Source organism: Ahaetulla prasina, chromosome 3 (genome assembly GCF_028640845.1).
Source record: "Ahaetulla prasina isolate Xishuangbanna chromosome 3, ASM2864084v1, whole genome shotgun sequence".
NCBI classification, from domain to species: domain Eukaryota; kingdom Metazoa; phylum Chordata; class Lepidosauria; order Squamata; family Colubridae; genus Ahaetulla; species Ahaetulla prasina.
This window is the reverse complement of record NC_080541.1, coordinates 183332658-183358288: the sequence shown is the minus strand read 5'-3', so window position 1 is coordinate 183358288 and position 25631 is coordinate 183332658. Positions and strand designations below refer to the sequence as shown.

Sequence of the window (25631 nt, the reverse complement as noted above, 5' to 3'; positions counted from 1 at the left end):
ATGTATTGTTTTAAAACAATAAAAAACAGGAAAAACATCCAAAATAAATATATATAGCAACTGAGATATTTGGCCAGTCAGCAGTTAGGAAACGGGTCCCTTGACACATTTAGCATCCCAGGATCATAGCCAGGTTTTAAGTCCTTAGGAAAGACTATCAAGGTTGGGGCCATTCTAATATCCGAAGGAAGGATGTTCCATAGAGCAGGAACCACTGCAGAAAAAGCCTGTCATCTCGTTTCTACTGGCTGACACTCTTTAGCTGATGGGATTTGCAGTATGTCCATTCTGCTAGATCAAGTTGGATGGGTAGAGATTCTTGTATGCAGTGCACATGGCCAATCACAGATTCTTTCTTATTGTTTGGGGACAAATTCCAAGGAGCTGATCTGTTCATCAGCCCTTGTTCCACCATGATTGTTGACTTCACTGAGAGGAGCCACCTTCAGTCTTCTGTTGTTTCCCTGGAAGTGCTGATAAAACACACATTTTTTAAAAAAATTATGGAAAAATATTCCTCCGTATGAAAAATCAGTGCCCTCAATAGCAAAAAAGCTGGAAGGAAATTCCCAGAGGATTTTAGCTCAGGACTAAAGTCTATTACAACCTTCTTTTAAAAATATGTAATTATCTTGACAAGATAGAGTGCCTTGTCTGCTCATTGAGAGACAAATGTAGAAAGGGCTCTGTACTGAGAGAGATGATTAATAGTCTTTGTCAGTAATGGGAAAGAAAGGATAACTTGACGGGTTTCATATGAGTAATTTCCATGTAGTCTAAGAGCATTTTTATAACTTTGAAAGATCGACTGCAAATTTACCGCCTTGATATAATCTTTTCTTGTTGGTCAGTTCTTTATCGATTTGTTATAGTGTCTCCTTTGCTGGTACATCAGCTGCTAAGCATGAGGCTTCTATATTGAAGTGAATTTTTCAGTAACAATAAATGGAATGGGATGTAATTAGGCATAATTCAGACCAATTTGTATGTTTGCATTCCATGGTAGCATCATTGCAGAAGGATTGGACTTTTTATGAGGTAGAAACATATTGATAGTGCTTGTGTGACATTTTTCTATACCAGCTACATAGGTTTATGTCTGAAGATCTTACAGTTTGCTCTTTGGGCATGATTTGCACCAATGGAATTATATCATGACAAAATACAACATCGCTAGATTCTAACTTTACTCCAAATATGACAAATTAAAGGGATTTAGGTAGCAATGTTCAGAAGACCTTCACCAAATACCTTAGGGACTCCTGGTCCTTTTTATATTGCTTGCATTATGTGGGGTTATGACTCAACTCCATTTCTTGCAGGGGTATATATTTAGGTTTACCAGGAGTTGGAGAATAAAATTCTTCATAAATAGTCTGACTAAAAGTGAAGTGAAGTGGAAGGGAGAAGGCTTTTTTTCTGAAGCTCTGTTTCAGAGGCTTTTAGAGGCAGAAAATAGTTTTTTCTGAAATGGAGTTTCAGAGGCAGAAAAAAAAAGCAAAAAAAAAAAAGCAAGGCACAGAGCTCACAACCAAGGAACCTGTTGCTAAAATTCACCTCTGGGAACAGCTGATTGGGGGTATTCCAGGAGGCCAATCTATTTTCCTCCCCAAAAACTAAGGTGCGACTTATACTTTGGTGCGTCTTATACTCCGAAAAATACAGTATATAATCTCCCTCTGCCGGACTATACCTCTTTCTAATAGTCATCTCTGCATTTTGCTGTATTTGGAAATTGAGCCAGTTTATGCATTAGAGTCCAAAAGTCAATTCCTAAACATGAATGGAGTTTTTAAGACAAGTTTACCCAGAGGTTCTTTGTGATAAGAGTCATTATTTCCTTTCTCCAGGTTGGTCAGGCCTTGTTTCCAACAATTTCCTCTTAGCTTTTCCCCTGTAGGTCCCATGGCTTGGTACAAGCAGATGTTTTCTCTCTGCTAGCAGTTGGGGAGAGGACCATATCTGAGAGTGACTTGTTAAGGCAGTCCCAGCTGTTACTCTGATACTCTGATACTCTGGATACCAAATGCACCATACCACAGGGGACCCTCCTTTAGCTATAATGAATGGAGTACTATGCTAAGTGCCAACTTTTACCAAGGGATTAATATGTCTGAAGTCCACTGAGAACAGTTATGACAAGAAGAGGCAAGCAGCTATAACGGTTAATTAGCAGATACTCGAGCGATTCTGCAGTCTGAGGTAAAGGTTAGAGGGGAAGGGGACTGAGATACGAGAAAAAATTAGCAGTATGTCTGATAAGGGCAAGGACTTGATGAAATGCTTGCTGTAACTGATGGATGTTATACAAGGTATTCTTTGACACTGCTGAAAATACCTGAGAGAACTGGTGCTAGAGTTACTAGTATGGTGGGAATGATAATGTGAGAGTCTAAATACCTGCATATACTTAAATGCTGATCTAAGTTGGAGGCTTACAGAACATGTCCTTTGTGAGATCATTTGCTGGCTACCAGCAGGTCTCAAGGGAAGAAAAGGCTAAAATTGGGGAATGGGTTTTCCCTTCGTAGTTAATATTTCTGTCTTCTTTCTTCTATTAAGAGAGATATTCTGAAAGGAGTTTTTACTTGTGTTCACTTGAATGTATGTAAAATGCCTCTGCAGAAATCAGAATTCTACAGTGTATCTAATCACATGAAGATTATTTTCCCTGTTAGGGAGAAGCAATAGAAAAGAGCATTGTGAATTTTATATTCACCTTTGAAACTGAGTTACAAAAATGTTGCTTGAAATTTTAAACGAAAAGCATCGGATAGTGTTTGAATATATGGGGCTAATTTCTTCATGTTGGAATTTATTTATTTATTTATTTTCTATTTATTCAATTTCTACAGCAGCCCATCTTAATCAATGACTCATGGTGATTCAAATTTTTTTAAAAAAATAATGCTATGATTAAAGCATTAAAACATTTTAAACTAATAAAACCAATAAAAATTCCAAAATAAATATACAAAGCAGCCGAGATACTTGGCTTGTTAACCATAAAACTAGGAAATGGGCCCTTGATACATTCAACGCCACATGTTTGCAAAAATAATCAGGTTTTTAGAGCCCTTTGGAAGGCTAACTGTGTTAGAATCTTTTTAATCTCTGAGGGGAGAATATTGCCCAATCTGCTAAATCAAATTGGATAGGTAGAGACTCTGGGAAAAAGTTGCTCCTTGTTGTGACCCAGGCCCAAGTAGGTAGTAGGAAATTCAGTCAGTGTAAAAACAAACAAACTTTATTAGCACAGCTGAGAATTAATTCATTCTCAGCATAGTCCAAACTAAATCAAAGCAAATTCCTCTGTCTTATCACCAACCTTGGTCCAATTAGGCAAACTGCCAAAGGCTTTTCTTGGCAAAAGTTCAGAAGACGCCGATACGAAACAAATGCAACAAGACAAAGCTATCAACGTTGTTTTCTGGCAAAGAGCCCAAACGCCGTTGCTGGTCTTCTAAGCCTTATGGGAGGGGCCAATCATCTCTTGGCCCTACTTCCGAGTCATCCTCTTTGCTTTAGCTGCTCTTGCCTTCTGGCAGCTCTTCTCATGCGTGCATTAGGAACAGGCTCCCCCTGTTCCTCTGCATCACTACTGTCAGCCTCTGGAGGCTCTGGAGTCTGCACATAACTCCCTGATGACCCTGGCCCCACCTCTGCTTCTGCCTCAGAGTCCTTATCTGGGCCTTCCCCAGCCTCCAGGACTGACCCATGTTCTTCCTCAGCCTCATCACTGTCTGACTCCATTGCCAGCTCTGCAGGCTGCTGGTGGACCACAACACTCCTTCAGGTGACCTGGTTCCAAGCCATGTAGGGTTTAAGGGTGACAACCAGCACCTTGAATTGCAGCTGGAAACATACCGATAACTAATGCATCTCAACAGAATAGTGGTGTTACCTGTGTCATATACCTGTCACCATTTACTACCCATGCAGCTGAATTCTGCACCAGTTGAACTTTCTGAATGCTCTCCAGGGGCAGATATATGTAGAGCACGTTGTAGTAGCTTAAAAGAGAGGCTACAAGGGCATGAGTCATTGTGAGCAGAGCCTCCTGGTCCAGAAATGGGTGCAACTGGCGCATCACCCAAAGGTGTGCAAAGAGCAGCTATTGCTCTTTGAGCAGAAACCATGAGGTTAGGACAACCCTGAAATTGTGCATTGGTTTGTCTGGGATAATTATTTATTCTTCATAAATAATTTCCACTGATACTTTAATATTTTTTTCCTGTCATTTATTGTGGTTTATTATCTTCTATCTCAGTGTATGCCTTTTCTCAGTAATTCTGAGTATAAAAGGAAATGGTCCTTACTGCCTTTAAACCATACTATTGGCTGTGCCCATTATTTTGCAGTGTTTGAAGGGAATTGACAACTTGTTAAGTCATCAGCTTCTCAGAAAAATCATCTCACGTATTCCTACCCTATATCTTTTTCTTTCAGATCGAGAACGGATTGGCCAAGATTCTGCTTATGAGCAGGAAGGAAAGGTGCAGTTTGTCATTGACGCAGTCTATGCCATGGGTCATGCACTGCACAATATGCACAAGAACTTGTGTCCAGGGAAGGTCGGTCTTTGCCCCAAGATGGATCCAGTAGATGGTGGAGAGTTGCTCAAATATATCCGGAATGTCAATTTCTCAGGTCTGCCTTTGAAAGAATGCCATTAAGATTAACTTTACCAAACTGGATTAATGTTAGGGCTATGGCATTCCATAACTAATAGGAAAGGAAAAAAATATTGGTTTATGTCCTTGGCAACTTTTTGGTTTTGTTTGTTTTCATTCAATTCTCCCTTCCTAATATTTAAAATATATATTTAAGTTTTGAGATGTAGTAAGGGGCATATAGGACTTAAATTCATGGGCTATTTACTACTTGTAGATTTAATTTTTCATATATATATATATACCGAAATGCATTCCACCATTCTTATGCAGTCTAACAACTATGAAAAAACAAATCTCTGTGCTGTGGTAGATGCGATCATTTACTTCCAAATATTTGCATCTAAATATCTGAATGTGTAGGCACTTGGATTCTGAAGCTGTCCTGTTTGGATTACCAGAAGGTTGTAGCATCCCCAGGCGAAAAACTATATCTAAAATTAACAATAGTAATAGCACTTAGATATATATACCACTTCATAATCCTCTCAAAGTGGTTTACTGAGTCAGTATATTGCCCCCAACAATCTGGGTCCTCATTTTACGAACTTCGAAAGTATGGAAGCCTGAGTCAACCTTGAGCTGGTCAGAATCGAACTCCTGGCTGTTGAGAGAATTAGCCTGCAATACTACATTCTAATCACTGTGTCCCCAAGGCTCTTATTCCATCATTGTTCTATCTAAATGAGGAATTCCCTCTTAATAGCTCTCATTTCTTCATTCCTCCCCCATTAATAAAGTATCTTCTTTGATAAAAAAAAATTTCGTCTCCCAATTAGTTATTCCTTTACATCTTCTAGAAACTCCCCCACATTCTCCCCCACATTCTCACAGTGTGTTTTTAATATATGGGCTTTTCTTCAGCCTACTTATTGCATCTATTTATCTTTCCACTACAATCCCCTTACAATCTGTCTCCCTTATTTATTCTCTTCCTAGCTAGTTATTTGAGTTTCCTGCTTCCTAATGTTATTGGGATTTATTTGTGCAATTCGTGTGATTTTGTTTTAAGGTGAAGTTTGGGGCGGGGGGAAACAACAAAAAGTCTTGGCTTGAAGCAACTCATTAAGCAAACCACTGTAACTAAAGATTTCATTATACTTGTCATCTGGTCACATTCTACTGTATGTCATAAACTTCCCTTAATATGACTGAGTGTGCCCATTTGCTCCTACAGCTGAATAGCTTTTCTTCATTGAAGTTGTCTTTTATATTAAGCATATTTTAAAACACCTCTAAGACAAAAGTGCGGACAAAAGTATTTTAAAAATACACAAGTGATTAAGCTTCCCATTATAACATGAAAAAATGGCCTTTTGGATGCTCTGATTTAGAGGCCATTTATATTTTCCACTCCATGAGAAATCTGTAACAAGTGGATAAAGGAGAGCAGCAACTAGACTGTTTCTATGACTCTGAATTCCAAGCTCATCCATACATGGAGAAGATCTTGGAATAAACAACTGTGTTTTATTTCCTGAAGAAATCTTCTTTTGTACCCACTGCTCAGTCTTGAGATATATGCAGGGAGAAGGATTTTTTAATAATTGAGATATAGATACAGGGAGAAGGAGGTACATAACCATTTGTTTCTCCTTGGGAGCATAGTTTTTGTTCTCCAGCAAACGAAGAAGATGAAAGGAAGAGGGACTGACTTCTGGCCCCGATGAAGACCAACTTGAGTAGAACTATGTCATCTTTCAGATCTGAGAAGGGGACATTTGAATTACCTGCAGTTTTCAATATTTTATACTTTTCTTTCATTGAGATCTGGAAGAATACCCCTGTGCAGTTGTCTTCTATCATGAATATACATGCAAGCATGCAGAAAGAAAGTCAAAGGAATGAGCAAAAGTAACAGTTCTCAATCTCTTAGCAGTGTTTTCTTGGCACTGAACAGATGGCACAAATGCCTAATCAGGCTCTGGCTGCCTTTGTTTTGAAGAACTGCCTTGCACCCTACCCTGCCCCTTCTCCCCAACAGATTGCATCTCTTGGTGTTCCTCTGCAACCTTTCCCTTTGCACATGAGTGGCAGAGATATTAGTGCTGATCGCTGACAGTATTCATCAATGATAATGATCTGTCTGCAAAAAGCACCCAGAGCAAAAACTGGAACAGCAGATATTGTTCCTCTCAGCTTGCTGTGTAGCTGCAGGTGTTGTCATGGTAAGAAGGTCAACTGAACAATTTAGAGGGCAGTGGGCCACCAATCTTGATTCTTATAACAAATGCATCATGTTCCATCATTTTCTACAAAGAGGTTTTCACTGAATGTAATCTTTTTTTTTAATTTCACTAAAACCTGAAGTTATATAGCCACTTAACCATATAAGAGGATATAGTGGCTTATAGTTTGATACTTGTATTGGCGAGACAACAAAAGATGTCATTGAAATTTTTTGATGAATAGATAAAATGTCTATTCAAACACATCTTCAGATTGGGACTCACAGAATTACAGAAACATACCAATAGGTAATATGACTTACCAGATTCTGTACATGTAAACATAGGAATCTGATAACAAAGAATTTTTAGGCATTTAAAAAAAATAATGCTTTCAATATATAACATGCTAATAGCTAGCACTATAGAAATAAATGTACACAGCCAAGAGGATTGTTATTTCTGGTTGAGTCATGTATTGTACCTAAACCATATAAAGTATAAACTGACCTCTGTTTATTCATAAAAGGGCTGAAACAGTCCACCCAAATTAATGTATCATGTTGTTGGCACTGAATTTTAATTTTAGCCCTCCCTGCATATACCATATAATGTAATGAGTAATGCAACCATTCTTACGCCTTCTCTACTTTTGGTTGTTCCCCTGTCATTTCTTTGTTTCCACCTCTCATAGTAGAAGTGGATGAAAAATAAAGAAAAATAGGAGAAACTATCAACCTGATAAGGTAATATCTGATCAAGAGAGCAAGTAAATGATTGCTAGACTTCCTAGAGATTGCTAGAATTCATCTGATTGCTAGACTTCCATTCTTACACTTGATGTACGAACAGAGGTAGAAAAGAAAAGAGGGAGATGTCATTGTCAGGCCTGCTTTAGTTCTTATAACTTTCTTCCTGGCTCAATATATAAAAATAAGCAGACAAAGAAACCTTACTACATCACTGGTTTATCTCCAAGAGAACAAAAAAGGACAAAACCATACTGAAACTTGCTTCTATGGGAGTTCCATAATGAAGATTTGGTTTTTAGAAATTGGAAAATAAAGGTGTTTTATGACAGGGAGATCAACATTATCACCTACTAATTGCTGCAGATCATCAAGCACATGTTCAAGGGGTCCCCTACTTGTTTTGCTACTATTTCTGCAATGAGGTTAATTTTATTATATGGAGATAGTCTTGATGAGACCATTTTCCAGCACGACCTGTGCTAAGAAGGAAGATGTAATATAAAAGAACTGAAGAAACACTGGTCATGTTTAGAAGAGGAAGCATTTGGTGGGACAAGCAAGCTTTCCCAGTAGGCAGCTTTAAGACATTCAAGCATCAGATGCTGAGATGTGAGAGCAACACTGTCATGTGTCATGCAAACTCCTGAGTGCCCATTAAGCGATCCTGTTACTATTGAGAATTATGGATTGTCCCAGGAGCAGTGCTGAAAATTCAACCACGAATCTAGTCAGGTTTGCTACATGGATTGAATAGAGATCCAGCTCTCTTTTTTCATTCCTTGATCTGACCCTGAGATCCAGTCTGCATCATGCTGGTAGTGTAAGGCAACAGGAAAAAGTATAGGAGAAAATAAAAACGTTAAAATAGTTTTGGAATTGAAGACAATCAGGTCCTGACACTTCTTCATGACCTCTCCATATCCAAGTACTTTTCAGCTCTTTCATTTCATTATATTAGCTCTTTAAGATTCACTTAACACAGTAAAATATGTTATTATTTTCTGTCTCTATCTATGTGGTTGAATGCTAAGCTAATATTACCACTTTTGGTAAATGAATGATTGTAAGCTCATCATGGGCCAGCATTTTGCATGAATTTATTGTGCAAGAGAGCATATTCCTGGACATCCAAGAGCAATGTAATTATATGCAGGCAGATCTGATGGCAGGTCTGTCTAATGCCTTTTGAAAGCTGTTTTTATGTACAAAGTGGAACTGATTGACTGTCAAGAAAAGGACCCTTCTTTTTCTTTGGATTAGGATGCTAAAAGTTTGATCAAGCTTATACCATTGGTACCAAATACATGAACTAACAGGGTATGGCCCAGTAGTGGGATTCAAATCCAGGTGCTACCAGTTCACTTTGTGAGCGTGCGGTGCTTCTGTGCATGCACAGAGGATTTTTGATGATGTCTGGGTGGGCGGAGCCTCCCACCGCTAACGCTACCAGTTCACCTGAACCAGGGCGAACCGGTAGCAACCCACCCCTGGTATGGCTATAGATTTATGCTCCCTATATCTGTCAGTATACTCATTCTACATTATAAAGTTGCTCAGAGATTTAATTTAATTTATTCAATTCATGTGGCTGCTCATTTTGCACAAGTGATGCTGGGTGGTGAATATAGTTGAAAACATTAATGTTAATAACAATAGTAAAAGAAGCTACACAACAAGAATAAAATCAAAAGAATGTCAGCTGAGGATAACCATCAGCAATAATTAACAATAACTCACAGGCCACCTAATCTCCCAACCTGCATGCGTGGGAGGACACCCAAGTCTTAAGGGCCTTCTAATTTTGTGTATGTCACCAAACGTTCTGTTTTTTGTGACACTGCAGGAGAGATTTAGAAAAGGAATGGATGTTCTTTTCTGATCTGACATTAACATTTACAGCTTAATTTAAACCAATTTGTTTTTGGCATCCAGTATGACAACAAACGCCTAATTCTCTGATTATAGAGTTAAATAGTAAAGATTATATAATTTGGCAGAGTCTAGATGGCATAGAAATATCTAGATAACTTTGGCTGACCTTAAAAAGCTAAGCAAGGTCAGATCTGGTTAAGGCCTGGATAGAAGATCATGAGGAAGAAAGCTGCAGAAACCCAATTTTATCTTGTTTACAAATGAGGTCTCCTTGTGTGGGTAGCAGCTCTTATTTTGTCTTTATGTCTGTTTCTAGCAAAATCTAGCAGATCTGTAAAAGGCAACTAAACTAAAAGGCTCTTGCTTTCTAAGATGAATTGCTTATGTAAAAATGAAAAAAAAAGAGAATAGATTTTAGTGTAAGAGAACAGAGTGAACTGAGTTTCGGTCTGAATCAGATGCTCAGAGTCACTTTATTTCTTGATGTATGTTTACCCTTTTGCAGCACTTTCCTATGTTTTTCTACAGCTAGTAAACCTTGAGGTAGGGACTTGGTAGCTCAGTGGCTAAGACACTGAGCTTGTCGATCAATAGGTCGGCAGTTCAGCGGTTCGAATTCCTAGTGCCGCGTAATGGGGTGAGCTCCCATTACTTGTCCCAGCTTCTGCCAACCTAGCAGTTCGAAAGCATGTAAAAAATGCAAGTAGAAAAATAGGGACCAACTTTGGTGGGAAGGTAACAGCATTCTGTGCGCCTTTGGCGTTGAGGTATGCCGGCCACATGACCATGGACACATCTTCAGACAGTGCTGGCTCTTCAGCTTTGAAACAGAGATGAGCACCGCCCCCTATAATAGGGAACGACTAGCATAAATATGCAAGGGGAACCTTTACCTTTAAACCTTGAGGTTGTCCAAAAAAAACCCCCCACCTGTTGGACAATTTTGCAAGATAGCTTTACATATTAAACCAGATAGATGTTTAATAAATCAACTGTGCCATCCAACTTTATTCCGCTTTTCTTTCTGGAACTAAGTTCTTTGCTTCTTGTAGGTATTGCTGGAACCCCAGTGACATTTAATGAGAATGGAGATGCTCCAGGCCGCTATGACATCTATCAGTACCAGATCAAGAATGCTACGCCCGAGTATAAAGTTATTGGGCACTGGGCAGATCATCTAAACTTGAAAGTAAGTCAGTTTGTTGTGTTTAGATATCTGAACATTTCTGGAGGTTAACTTTCTGTCTTTTCTACTTCAGAATTTTAAGTAAGAATCACAACTGTACTCAGGAAACCCAATAAAATCAAAAACATTGATCAAAATGGGCTTATTTTTTTATTCAGGCTATCTGTATATAGACATCAAAGAGAGATCATACAGAATAAGATTTGAGTTTAGCTCTTGAATTGCTGTATGATTTCATTCAATAATACAACCCAATGTACACCATTTCTAACAATCCGAATGACATTTTTAAGAGTAGGCTGGAAAAAAAATATTGCAATTGGAAGTATCACCAAACAAACCTAAAATTTAAAGTTCAGTTCCAGGGACAAATAAATATAACATATTTGCTTTTCCCCATTTGTTTTAAATCATTAAAGGTGTTCACCTTTGACCTCAACTATTCCGATACAAATGTATAGCGATACATTTCAATATTGAAATTAACATTCAACAAGTGAAACTTAGGTAAAGAATTTTGGAACTGTATGCAAACTTTTGTTTCTCTTGTCATGAGCAGGTATCCAGAATTGGCTCGGTAGCTGTACACAATAAAATCAAATAATATAGCAAATGAAGTGGGAGTTACAATCAATCAGACCGTGTGTGCCTACAGCTTTGAAATAAGCTTAAGAAGGAGAAAAAGCTAAATAGATTACGCAGCCACAATGAGAGGTGGAAAAATACAGAGCTTGAACTGTTTAGTGTAGTTTAGAAAGGTCAATGTGAGCGGGCCCAGTTAGTAAAAGGCTGCAGCAGGTAAACTCAAAACTCAAGGGTCTGTCTTGGGAGAGGAAGAATTTCTACAGGTTTTCAAAAAGAAATCTTTCAGTTTTAGGGGATTCTGGGGCAGGAAGAGCTGCAAATAAGGAGCAGCACACGTATTAACTAGATAAACTATTGATTGAAAGCAACCATTTTGTGCTACTTGGGTAGGACATTTGGCTCAATCTCCTATTCTGACCCAGGCTTAGGTAGGTTGCTGAGATTCTTGCTTTCTCCCTCTCTCTCTCTGCTGCAGATGGAGTGCTTACATTGGCCTGGGGGAGGCAATCGAGTGCCCACCTCCATATGCAGCCAGCCATGCAAACCAGGCGAAAGGAAGAAGCTGGTGAAAGGCATCCCGTGCTGCTGGCACTGTGAGCGCTGTGATGGATACCAATATCAACAAGATGAGTTCCATTGCAAGGTGTGCCGTCTCAGTGAGCGCCCCAACGAGAACCACACGGGCTGCATCCCCATCCCCATCGTTAAACTTGAGTGGAGCTCTCCTTGGGCTGTGGTGCCAGTTTTCATTGCCATTGTGGGCATCATTGCCACCCTCTTTGTGGTGGTGACATTTGTGCGCTACAACGACACACCTATTGTCAAGGCCTCAGGGCGGGAACTAAGCTATGTGCTGCTGACGGGTATCTTTCTTTGCTATGCCACCACTTTCCTGATGATTGCTGAGCCTGACTTGGGCACCTGCTCATTGCGGCGTGTCTTTCTGGGCCTGGGCATGAGCATCAGTTACGCTGCCTTGCTGACCAAAACCAACCGCATCTATCGCATTTTTGAGCAGGGCAAGAAGTCGGTCAGCGCTCCACGCTTAATCAGCCCTGCTTCCCAGCTGGTCATCACCTTCAGCCTCATATCTCTGCAACTCCTAGGGGTCTGTATCTGGTTCATTGTGGACCCTTCACACTCTGTCATCGACTATGAGGACCAGCGGACTACAGACCCCCGCTTTGCCCGGGGAGTTCTTAAGTGTGACATTTCTGACCTATCCCTCATCTGTTTGCTTGGATACAGCATGCTGCTCATGGTAACCTGCACTGTGTATGCTATAAAGACCCGTGGGGTTCCTGAGACCTTTAATGAAGCCAAGCCCATTGGGTTTACCATGTACACTACTTGCATTGTGTGGTTAGCCTTCATTCCTATCTTCTTTGGGACATCACAGTCAGCGGAGAAGGTAATGGCCATGAGAGGGCAGAGGTGGGCAGGACAAGTAAATCTTCCATTCTGTTCCAGGTCCTCCACTGATGAAATGTGCCTGGCATGTTTGAATCTGCATTGATCTGGTAACTTGATAGCATTCAGGGGCTATTGAAATTATTTTTTTTCTGCTTTGGGGGTTTCCTTGTGGGTTGTTTTTTTTTACTGCTTTGCTTTTTCATCATATGGACAACTTACCTTCCCCCCCCAGGTTATTTTTCTTTTTTTCTTTTCTTCTATTTCTCATTCTCTTGTTCTGGTAAGATTTTTTGGTTTCTTCTTTTCTTCCATTATACTCCTCCACCCCATTTCTTAGCAATTCTTGGTTTTGGATGACAGGTTTCATTGTCTATGTGTGGGGATTGTACAGTCCTTCAAAATCCAAGATTTCAAGGAGGAAGAGGTAAAAAAAAAGGAGGCCTTCCTTCTGGGGAATCACGTTTCAATGATTTTTCGAATGCTTTGGTATTATTGAAGTATGGTTTTCAGACAGTGGCAACCTCAGCCTTTCAAATGCAGAATAATGCAAGATAAGCAAACAAGTGCATATATGTCATAAATTTGTAATGCAAAATTGTCTTATTATCTTTATAATGAGCATAAAAGAGGCATATCCACTAGGAAAATAGCAGTGATGTTTTTATTCTAACAAGGTTATATAGTGATAAATAGATATTTTTTTTAAAAAAAATTCTCTAGAGTTCTAATGACTATACTATTATTTCTTGTGTAATTTTGATTTGTTCTTTGGTTACTCTCACTTTTGAAGGTGCAGATAGAAACACAGAAACATAAAAAACCAATGGTGGAAAAAGATCTAGTGGTCCCATCCAGTCTGACTTTTCATTTTTTTTTATTCTTAATTAATTAATTTTTATTTTAATTTTTAATTTTTGTCAGATGATGCCCATATGTGTTTATCCCAAGCCTGTTTATACTCAGTGATGATTGACCACTACCTCTGCTGGAAGTTGGTTCCAAGTTAACCTTACTTTTGAACTTCCCTCCTCTCAGTTTGAGGTTATGACCCTGTGTTCTTGATTTTTGTTTAATATTGAAAATACTGCCTTCTATAACCTTATTCACACCCGTAAAGTTTCACTCATGTCATCCTCTTCCCTTCTGTCTTTCAGGCTATACATATTTAGTTCCTCCAGTCTCTCTCCTCAGACCTTGCACCATTTTTGATAACAGGATAGTGGATCATGATGGAAAAGCTGAACCCTTTCCCAAAACTATTCTGTCTTTCACTCTCCATCTCTTTTTACAACTGGTAGTTATAATTATAGCAGTTATAACTATATATAATGCTTTAAAAAATCTAGCCACATCACATGAGAAAATGGTGATGGTGAAATTAAGAGCATCGGTTGTACTTGAAGTATGAGGAAAAATGAATAAAGATCTTATGCTAAATTGATCTGGAGATGATAAATTCTGCCTCTCCCTAACTCTATGTTTCAGGGGGCTCCAACCTTGGTCCCTTTAAGACTTGTGGACTTCAACTCCTTTTGCTGGATGAGGGACTCTGGGAGTTGAAGTCCACAAGTCTTAAAGGGACCAAGGTTGGGGACCCCTACTGTGTTTCAATTTACTGATGATAAGAAAATGCCTGATTGAAATCACTTTCATGGGGCGGGCTTGTTACTTTTTGGATAATAGGAACTGCAGGAATCTGATCTGCCAGTAGAAGAGTTGTGGGCCTGTTCTCTGCTGTAGCTGTAGGTATGCAGCTGGCCAGCACTGAGTTCATTGTGACATTAAGAGAGGGCAATAACATTGTGACATAACCTGCAAAATGTCCATCTCCTGTGCTGGATCCTCAATCTGAGCAAAGTATGACTGAGTGAAGATCAAGTGCCTTCAGGTTGTACCTTTTCAGAGTCAGTGATCAGGGAAAGCAAAACATTTCTGGCATGTAACTGTTCAAAACTGCATGATCAACATGTCTTATTCCCAAAACCACCATTTTAGTTGAACATAACCAATTTTCTATCAGTAGAAGATGGCCTCTCAACAAGGGTTTACATTGTTTAAACTAAAAGATACCAAGGCCTAAAGAAATTTGAAAACTGAAATCAGAGTACTCTAATATTTTCTAAATATTAGATATTTATATCTAATATTTCCTAAATATTTAGTACATAAAACAGAATCCTGTTGATAAAGTGTATGGTTGATAAAGTGTATGAGATCTGCGATCAAGACTTTCCTTGTGCTTTACAATTGTTAATAAATGTACTCACTCAAAAGTCATTAATCTAATTTATAAACAACAGCAGTCTGTTTTTCAAATTTACCTACTAGTGTCACATTAATTTACTACATAGGCTTCTTCTTCTAGCCTATTTTTATCAGTATTATCAGCCGAAGAAAATCTGCCTGAGTGGATCGAGAAGAGCATCCATTCACTCATTCATCCTTCAGTGTATTTCCTCTCTCAGCTGGAATGTTGTTGCGATTTTAATTAATACTTGAGCAGTTTAGCAACACAGAGTTGTTATGACTGATTGCATTGCCATGAATGAGGTGGTATATCTTGCAGCAGCCAGACTCCCAAAGAAAATAATGCCATTATTTTGATCCTAAGCTCTCTTGGGCCCTGTCTTCCCTGCCAGTCAGGTGGTGTTAGAGTGTGACCCATTAGCTAATCAAATAGTAAACACTACCTGGCAGGCAATGGGAAGCTTGATTCCCAGTTGGTGTAGAGCAGTGAAATGCCAGAAATACAATGTCTATTTGGATGAGACTTTGTTCTTCTATGCTCTGTTAGCTTCACAGGAAAAGGCATTATTTGGGGTCCTGAACATTCCTGACCTCATATCTTTCAACATCTGTACAAATGCAAGTTTATTAAGGAGGATGTGGTTCATCAATTATGCATGCTATGCACACTTTATTGGGGGAGGATTTTTTCTCTGTGACATGACTGCAAACTATCTTGCATTGGTGCCTGCTGCTACATGTTCCTTTAATAAAGCTTTGTTGATTTTATTAGTATAATAAAATAAAAGCTATTAAATTATGATGAATGAGATGAGGTGTTTTATAGCTACCAACCTGACATTTCTCCAGTTCTTTTTATAATTAGGTGGATTTTCCTGTTTTGATTTTTTTTAAAAAAAAGTATAGATTTTTTTTCATGATAGTAACCATACTTTTTTCCAGAGAAAAGGGTCTTTGCTGCTATTTATTTTTGCTCCTGTGGATCTGATATTGTTTAAGGAATAATATTATACACTAAATTAGTCTACAGAAATAATTTTCAAACCTTTTCAGGCCATGGAACCTGTAAAAAAATTGGTTGCATTTGAGTGATTTTTTTCCCCTTTAGACTCTCAAGAGAATTCCATCAAATCTTATTGAACTTTAGGATTCTGAAGAACAAAATTTGAAAAACCTTAGTACAGAGACCCTTAATCAGACAGAAGCATTTTTCTCTGCTAATACTAAATTATTAATTAATTAATTAATTACTATATAATTAATTAATTAATATGTTTGGTGCCCATTTTGCCATAAGATGACTCCGGGTGGATTACATTTGAAAGTTCATTTTCTGTTTGGAAATATTATTTACTTATCAGTATGCCCATGATTAGGATGTGGGCATTAGGATGTAAACAAAGTATATTCTGTAATTTATTAGTTTCTGAAAGAAAACTTTTATATTTATTTTTATTTAAAAATTTCCTTGTCAAGCTCAAGCACATCCTTGTCAAGCTCAAGCACGAATTGAGTGACAATCAACTTTGTAGTTAAGTTTTCATTTCACCCCATTTCTGCCTCAGTTTGCAATTTCTTAAGAAAAAAAGCCTGCATAAAAATGCATACTGTATGTTATTTGTGTGCATTTCTCAAACTATGCACATTTTTGAACATTTGCAAACATGGCCCCATTAATAATGCATTTTGGTACTTATCTTTTCATGGATACTTCTGGTATGTGTTCCTGCAGTATCCACATTTTTTTCATTAAAATGCAAGCTGAGTTAATGTCTTTCTGATCCATAGTGAGAATCCACATATTGGTGGGGACTCTTTGATAGACAGCTAAAACAGAGGTGGGGTTCAGCAGGTTCTGACTAGGTCTGGAGAACCGGTAGCGGAAATTTTGAGTAGTTCGGAGAACCAGTAGTAAAAATTCTGACTGGCCTCGCCCCCATCTATTCTCTGCCTCCCGAGTCCCAGCTGATCGGGAGGAAATGGGGATTTTGCAGTAACCTTCTCCTGGAGTGGGGTGGGAATGGAGATTTTATAGTATCCTTCCCATGGAGTGGGGTGGGAATGGAGATTTTATAGTATCCTTCCTCTGCCACACCCACAAAGCCACGCCCACAAAGCCACACCCACAGAACCGGTAGTAAAAAAATTTAAAACCCACCACTGACATAAAACCTATGTCAGCTGCCATCATCTTTGTTATGCATAGACATATGCATAACACTATTATATATTATATCAGTAATTGTAGTAATTATAAAGAACTGGTTGTATTGCAGATTCTGTTTTCTTACTCAGCCACTAGCTCTTTCTAGCAATGAAACTCGTGATTACAATCTTCTTGACTCACAATGTTTGGAGTCAAGTTTAAGTTACTTCTGAATACAGCAATGGATACAGCTGAATTTCATGACTGATTTGCTGGCCTAGATTTCATTCTGTTTTGGCTCCCCATCCAGTAGGACCTTTTACATTTGCTTCTCATTGCTGTTACCAAGGCTTGAAACAGTCAGTTTCAGCTGAGCAGCAACCCAGATTTATCTGATATGTTTGTTTAGGCTTTAATAGAAAAAACTCTTGCAGCACTTCATGTAGCATCAGCAAAAACACATAAGTTGTATCTCAAGCTTTAATTATCCTGGCAAACAGAGGTATGGTAGGAGCACTACTGGATCTATGCATGGGGAGGAGAATGTGTCTATAGAAACTGTCTATAGCAGTCATCCTATATATATTATTCTATGTATGTGTGTATGGAAGAAGAAAAAATATGTTTGGCGTCTACAGAATCCTTGAGTTAGCATCAGATTTCGTCAATTGGCCGTGGAGAAAAAAAATCTTATAAATAGTTGTGGTAATAAACATAGAAATATCTGAATCATGCCTCAGAAAATATGGAGCAAGCATTTTGCGCTCTTTGCCAATCACTGCTCTTGGTTTGCATTTGACTCTCTTATTTATTATTTGACCTATTATCTTCAGTCTATTACCAGTCATTTTTTAAAAAAAATGAGTCCAACCCAAATCTCCAAAGACTGAATGAATAATATATTATAGGATTTTTTAAATGTTTAAAAGGCTGCAGAAGCTATTAATAAAAAGCAAAAAGTCCTAGAACTTATCAATAGGCAAAGCTCCTATGACTGAAAATTGGCTGTTTGAATGATGATCTTCCTCCTCCTCCTCCTCCTTACAGAACCCCAATAAATGTTGTAGACACCAGTTGAAACCCCACAATATATTAAAGAGAGCGTATTCTTATGGATAGAGGGTGTATTCTTGAGCTTTGAGCCTCTGTGGCACATGGATTTTTAATACAGATTTGAAGCTGAAGAACGATGAAGGAAATAAATGCAGCATCCTCACAAAGTCTTTTATAATAACTTTGTATTATAGTAGCATCACATAATTAGCTGCCCATTGCTTTCTGGCTGGGCTCTGAATCTCCCCTCAAATTAACTTGAAGTAAATTTGGAGCTGTGCCCAAAATTAAATGTGTAAATCAAATTGCAATGTTTCTTTTGGCGAGAATACTGTAACACCAAATTGGAGCATTATTAAATCTGGGAATCAGTTCCAATCGACTGTACAGTAAGGTTCAGCGACTAAGCCATTTCAAAGTACAGGAGTAAATCTAGTGTCAAGTTAAGAATTAAAAGAAATGTGGCAGGCTTTCTGTTTTGATGAAATGGCAGTGAAGAAACTAACAAGAAAGCAGGGGCTGTTTTTAAAGAGATTACTTCCAGAAACAAAAGCTCCCTTAAAGCCAGTTTAATATACTTGGTATAGTGTGGGTAATAAAGATGGAAATTATAATGACTGTAGATTATGTGCAAGGTTGCTCACCTTCTTGCTGCAACTTGTGATGGAATAATTTAGGGTTGCTGAAAGCTAGCTGTCAAGTTGCAATTGAAAAAGAGGCTTTGGCTCATTTGGAGGACTCGTAATATGCAGTTTTCTTTTTCTATTCCATTGCTAACAAGCTGATTAGAAGCCTTTGTAGTAATTCACCTAGCTCTCTTGAGACCTCATACCCAACACCTAATAATAAAGAGTTTTTTTTATTTAAAGTAAATTCCCAGGAGCTGAAATGTGTAGTCAACAAGGTCTTTTCTTCCTCTAGGCAAGACTGGCCCAACATATTCTGAGGTTTCAATGCACAAAATGACACAGCCTACATGGAAAGGCAAATTATACAGATAATTGAATCTTAATTCCAATGTATCTCTCCTTTAATTTCAAAAATAAAAATATAGGTACTCCTCAACATATGACCACAAATTGAGCCCAAAATTTCTGTTGCTTAGTGAGACATTTGCTAAGTGAGTTCTGCCCCTTTTTACAATTGTTGTTATAACAGCTTAATTGTTTTATTTATTTTATTTTATTTATTTATTTTGTCACAACATTATATATAAGCACATATAATGAAAGAAAACAATAGGACAGGAACGGTAAGCACTTTTGTGCACTTACGCACGCCCCTTATAGTCCTCTTAGGAATGGGGTGAGGTCAATGGTAGACAGTTTTTGGGTAAAGATTTTGGGAGTTTGAGAAGAGACCACAGAGTCAGGTAGTGTGTTCCAAGCGTTAACAACTCTGTTATAAAAGTCATATTTTCTGCAATCAAGATTGAAGCGGTTAACATTAAGTTTGAATCTATTGTTTGCTCTTGTATTATTGCAATTGAAGCTGAAGTAGTCTTTAATAGGAAGGACATTGCATTTGATGATTCTGTGTGTTAAACACAGGTCATGTCTGAGTCGGCGGAGTTCTAAGTTTTCTAATCCCAGGATTTCAAGTCTAGAGGTATAAGGTATTTTGTTGTTTACAGAGGAGTGGAGGACTCTACTTGTAAAATATTTCTGGACTCGTTCAATTGTATTAATGTCAGAGATGTGGTATGGGTTCCAGACAGGCGAGCTGTATTCAAGAATGGGTCTTGCAAATGTTTTGTATGCTCTGGTTAGTAGTGTATTGTTTTTGGAAAAGAAGCTACGCAAGATTAGGTTTACAACTCTTAGAGCTTTTTTTGCTATGTAGTTGCAATGGGCTTTGGCACTTAGATCATTTGATATGAAAACTCCAAGGTCTTTAACAGGGTGGGGGTCATCTGTAAGGTAATGTCCATCAAGCTTGTACTTAGTGTTTGGGTTCTTTTTTCCAATATGTAAGAGTGAGCATTTGCTGGTTGAGGTTTGGAGTTGCCAAGTTTTAGACCAATCGGATACAAAGTCAAGGTCTTTTTGAAGGGTGGTAGTATTGTTGGTGGTGTTAAATAGTTTAACATTGTCAGCAAAGAGAACACAATAACTTGAGATATGGTCACAGGGATCATTTATATATAGTATGAAGAGTGTTGGTCTGAGAACGCTGCCTTGAGGAACACCACTTTTGACAGGAACAGGATTTGATAGAGCATTGCCAATTTTGACTACTTGTTGTCTGTTTGATAGGAAAGCAGTTATCCAATTGTGAAGAGGTCCTGAAATGCCGTAGGATTTTAGTTTTAGGAGAAGTTTATCATGTACTACTGAGTCAAAAGCTTTGCAGAAGTCTATGTAGATTGCATCTATTCTTTGCCTTGATCAAGATTAGTAGTCCATATGTTTTTGCAGTGGAGAAGTTGAAAGTTACATGATAATTTTTTCCTGGAACAAAATTGTTTATTAGAGAATAGGTTGTTTGTTTCAAGGTGGAGGGTAATGGATTGGTTGATGATAGATTCCATTATTTTGCAGGTAATGCAGCATAGAGAGATTGGTCTATAGTTTTCAACTAGGCTAGGATATCCTTTTTTGAAGATAGGGATGACTGTGGCTAGAGACCAAAGTTTGGGAAGGGAACCAGTCGTGAAAGCTTTGTCAAAGATTATGCTTAAAACATAAAAGATTATGCTTTATGTGAATCACTGCAGTTGCTAAGTTCGTAACATAGTTGTTAAGTGAATCAGGCTTCCCCATTGACTTTGCTTGTCAAAAGGTTGCAAATAGTGATCACATGACCCCAGGACACTGCAACCGTCATAAATATGAGTCAGTTTCCAAGCATCTGTATTTTGATCTTATGATCATGCTACAGTCGTAAGTCACTTTTTCAGTGCTATTGTAAGTTTGAATGGTCATTAAATAAAGAATTGTAAGTCGAGGACTACCTGCAGATGAAAGTAATCTAGGTTTAGATTTATACATGTTTAGTTCAGTCTGCATAAAGAAAATATGCTACTCAGCTGTTTGACCCATATAGATGATTGTTGTGGCTGGGTAATTTGAGTTTCACCTGAGATGTAGGGCAGATGCTTGTCCCATTTTATCCCCCAAGCTTTTGTTTTCCAATAATTGCAGTTGGATATTCAATAGTCTGGAACAATCTACCTGATCCTGTTGTTAATCTCTCCATGAGTTTGACACCCATGTACTAAACTATGGAGATGTTGCAATGGTCATAAGTGTGAAAAGTGATCATTAGTCACTTTCTTCAGTGCTGTTGTGATGATCTGTTGTAAATTGAGGACTACCTGTATATACTTAATAAATTATGGTTTTTACATAGTTAACCAGATGTTTAGACTAGATTTGGCAGTTTTGTCCACCTATTGAGTGTTTCTCAAGGACTTAGGATAATCAGATACTGTTTGATGATGTTAAAGGTATCATAGCAAGATATAAACTGTTCCAAGCAAAGCTGCATTTTGTCATTGACTGATGGTGATTTTGTCAATGCTGATGGTGCTCAGGTTTTAGGATTGCATCCAAGGAACCTATTATGCTTTGTACTATCTTTGGTTTCTTTTGTTGCAGACATTCTACTTCTATTTGCAGGTCTTTGTTTATTATGATTATAGTACCAAATGCAGGCATAGCAACCAAAACTAAAAAATGAAATAAAATAATAAAATAAAATCTTACCTTCTACCCATTTTGTATCCTAATAATAATACTAGTATTAATGGAAAAGTGTGTTTTTTTATAAGCTTTTAGATCAGTTTAGCGCATTGCCTCAGCGGATGACACATTCTTTCCTCTGCAAAGCATCTAACAAACTGCTGAGATGAGCTTGTAAGAAAATAAAGTGCCAAAGTGGTCAAGAACACTTGAGGCGACATAAAATGAAAAACTTACTTTCAAATAGTGTCAGGAAAATGCTGCTGAAGGTTGAATTTGCGATGAGAGGGAGGTGAGTAATGGTGGATGTTGTTTGCTTCTGCCTTCAAAAGAAGGATTGCTGTCCTGTTGTAGCAGTCAGGCAACTAGGCAGTGTGGAATAAGTCCACTAATTAAGGTAAAAGCAGACTTCCTTCTAAAAGAATAGTAAGTAAAAAAAAGAACTCTACTAAATGCTGACTGGAGCCTTAGTAAATTCCAGTAAAATCTAACACTCTCAGCCACAAGGCTTAACTTAGTAGGTTATAGTGGTAAAGTGTTGGAAAGGTTCAGATTCAAATCCATCATAGACTCAGGGTGACTTTGGCCTGTTACTCTTTCTCAACCCAATCTACCCGATGGGGTTGTAGTAGTAATATGGTGAAGAAACATCCCCATGTAAACTGCCTTGTACTCCTTACTCCTGGATAAGGGCAAAGGATAGATATAGCAAAGATTAGGGGGAAATGCTCTGAACCATGCATGAAAATAAGCAGCTTTTTGCTATTTATTACAGGAGTCAGACTTTCTGCAGAAACCTAAAAAAAAGATGATGTTTAAAGTGCCTTACTCATGGACTTCTTCCAAATAATATTCAATTTGTAAATTTCATGTCATCTCCTCTGTGCCCCTCTTTTCATATGAGTGACTTCTCATTTGTATAGAGAACCAAATGATTACAAAATACAAAAACCATTTTCAGTAGAAATTGTAATCTTCTGTCACTGGAATGGTCAAATCTGTATACATTTTCATAACAGGTAGTTGTACTGGTAATAGGAAAAGATAATCTAGATTCTATGTAAATTAAAATACATCTCTATTATTGTGCTAATGCATGGATATTAAAAAGATAAGGTATCAACTGAGCCAATCATGTGAAGGAAATGTAACAGCAGGAACCAGTTATACAACAAGAATAATTATTAACAAAGGGGCAGAAGCTTTGTTAAAGAAAGACACATCAGAAATATCTTGAAGTGAAGAAAAGGATGAGGGACATCAAATTTTTTCTTAAGAGCAAAATGATTTGCTTCTTTGGGTAAGATACCTGTATTTAGAATACATGGAAATGCAACATCTTGGAAAGTACTAATAATGGTTTTAATGAATGCTGGACTGAATCAGATTCCTGTTATTTATGCGAATAGTTACTTGTTCAAAGAGGAAGAAAATTGTGATTAGTGATTACCTGATCATGTGTGACTTAGTCTTTTCTCGGCCTGAATTTTATTAGAATTTCAGTCATCAAACATTTTAGGTAGCTGCATCTTGAGGTTTGCCTGTTTCTTTATGATCAGAGATAAATTTGAAATAAATCACTCTCTTGGGTCAGCATTAATTGCAGTAGCAAAAATTGCTTGCAAAAATGTGGTTATTAGGCAAATACCTACATGCATTCCAAACTATGTTTACTATAGTATATGCTATAGTACTGAATATAAATTTTTACAATGTATTTTAAGAACCGAAATCATAGACTGGCATAAATGTGACATTGAATTGACAAGATTGGAAAAGAGAAAAGATGAGTAGAAACACCTATGTCTTGTTTATGTTGACTGCGAACATGGCCATAATTATTTGATGGAAGTAAAATATTCTGAAGAACCAGATTTATATTACGGTAATATATGGAGAATTCCTAGGCTTTGAAATAAAGCCAGAATTGACCCTAAATTGCCAGAATTTGATGAGTATTCTTCAGCAAAAACTGTATAAAAAGGAGTCCTGTTGGCACAATGGTTAAAATGCAGTATTGCAGGCTGACTATACCACACTGCCAGGAGTTCAATCCTGCCTGGCTCAAGGTTGATTCATCATTCCATCCTTCCAAGATCGGTAATATGAGGACCCAGATTGTTGTGGGAAATATGCTGACTCTATAATACACTTAGAGTGGGGACTGTAAAGCAGTATAAAGTGGTATGTAAGTCTAAGTGCTATTGCTATATAATCATAATAATACTAAGAATGACCTTAAAAGTCATCTGCGACTGGTGGGTTGCTACCGGTTTGCCCCGGATTGGGCGAACCAGTAGTGGTGGTGCGCATATGCAGAAGCGTTGCGCGCATGAGCCCTGCGCACCTGCGAGTGAACTGATAGTGACAGGTTTTGAAACCCGCCTCTGATCTGCGATCACAGTATTGATTTATTTTGGTAGTCTTTAAAAAGTCTTCAAGGATTTTCTATGTGTGAATGTGTCTACACATGCATCCTAAACAACACGCTATAGCTTCATGAGTTGAAAAAGCACCCTGCTTATTATTATTATTTTTCTATTGGCATTTGTACCAAAGAATGTTTGATTTGTGTGATTGAATGAAATTGCCTTTCTGTTTTCTCTGGTGGAAGCTGCTGATGAGATTTCAGTGTTATTTTATTATTTTCCCGCCATCTGTATTTACAACATTACATAGAGGCAGGAGATAATTTTAACAAGTCCCCCAAGCCCTTTCTCAAAGGAGCCTCTTATCTTAACAGATCCCTGAGCATTACAGAACAAAAATAACCAAGAGTCTAAAGGAGGAGAGAATTTCCTGTACTGATAAGACAGAAACCAAACAGCAGCATCATTGTCTTTTCTGCTGTTTATTGCCTGTACTTCAGAGATATAGCAAAGGTGAGGGAAATGTACTGGTTGTTCTTTACCACCTTTGTTTCTTCAGAAGAGATCCTTCCAGTTAATAAACAAAGAAATGGATGCTTTGATACTCTGGGCAAGCATTGACATTAGTACATGGAGAGCAGGGGAGGAACAGGAAGGTCAGATTCACCAATGGGAATCTTGGTTTTGACTCTTTTGAAAAGTACACCCAGATTGCAGGCACCTGCATAGGAAGGACTTAATACCAGTATTAATAAAATATTAAAAGCAAATCCTTTCTTTTTCCCTTTAAAATGTTATTATTAAAACCTGAAAACAAAGCCCATGAGGTTAGATATACTTTTTGATTTAGATTCCATTTTTCAATATACTTTCCAAGGCATGCAGTTTGGTGCAATATTTAGGCACCAGGTTAGAAAATGGGAAGTTGTGAAATTAGTCCTACCTTGAGCAGGGTGACTTTGAATCAGCCACTTTCCCTCAGCCCTATGAAGAAGACAATGACAAACCACTTCTGAAAATACTGCCAAGAAATCTGTAAGAACTTGTCCAGGCAGTGGCTAGGAGTTAAGATTGACTTGAATCTACAATTAACAATAACTATTATTTTTGTGTCTGCAAAAAATGGGAGTGTGTTAAGGTTGAAGCAGAACTTGGCAGTGTTCTTGAGATTAAATACTAGAACCTCAAAATAGATTAGCTATTATATTCAATGTAAAGCCACAGTAGTAAAGAAAGGATAGAGTTTGGTAAACGAGTTTGATCACCTGTGTCATTAGAAAGGCTGCTATTTGAAACTGCAAAATTACAATTTTTCAGTGCTAAACTAGATGGATCAACAAGCTGATTGGTAGTAGGGACCCAAAGTAATATAAAGGAATATGACAGTGATAAAAACAAAAATAGGATTTCTCTCTAGAAGGCATTTCCAAGAAGAATGATAAGCCTGAAAAACAAAGCCCATGAGGTTAGATATACTTTTGATT

The 25631-nt window shown here is 37.9% G+C and overlaps 1 protein-coding gene across 1 annotated transcript in view; it reads left to right on the top strand.

The window, feature by feature from the left end:
* Positions 1-25631, top strand: part of GRM4 (glutamate metabotropic receptor 4) — a 327398-nt gene that overhangs the window by 262135 nt on the left and 39632 nt on the right. The window contains exons 6-8 of the mRNA XM_058178153.1: positions 4450-4650; positions 10518-10654; positions 11712-12647. Coding sequence (XP_058034136.1) covers positions 4450-4650; positions 10518-10654; positions 11712-12647 — 1274 coding nt within the window. The remainder of the gene's footprint in view (positions 1-4449; positions 4651-10517; positions 10655-11711; positions 12648-25631) is intronic.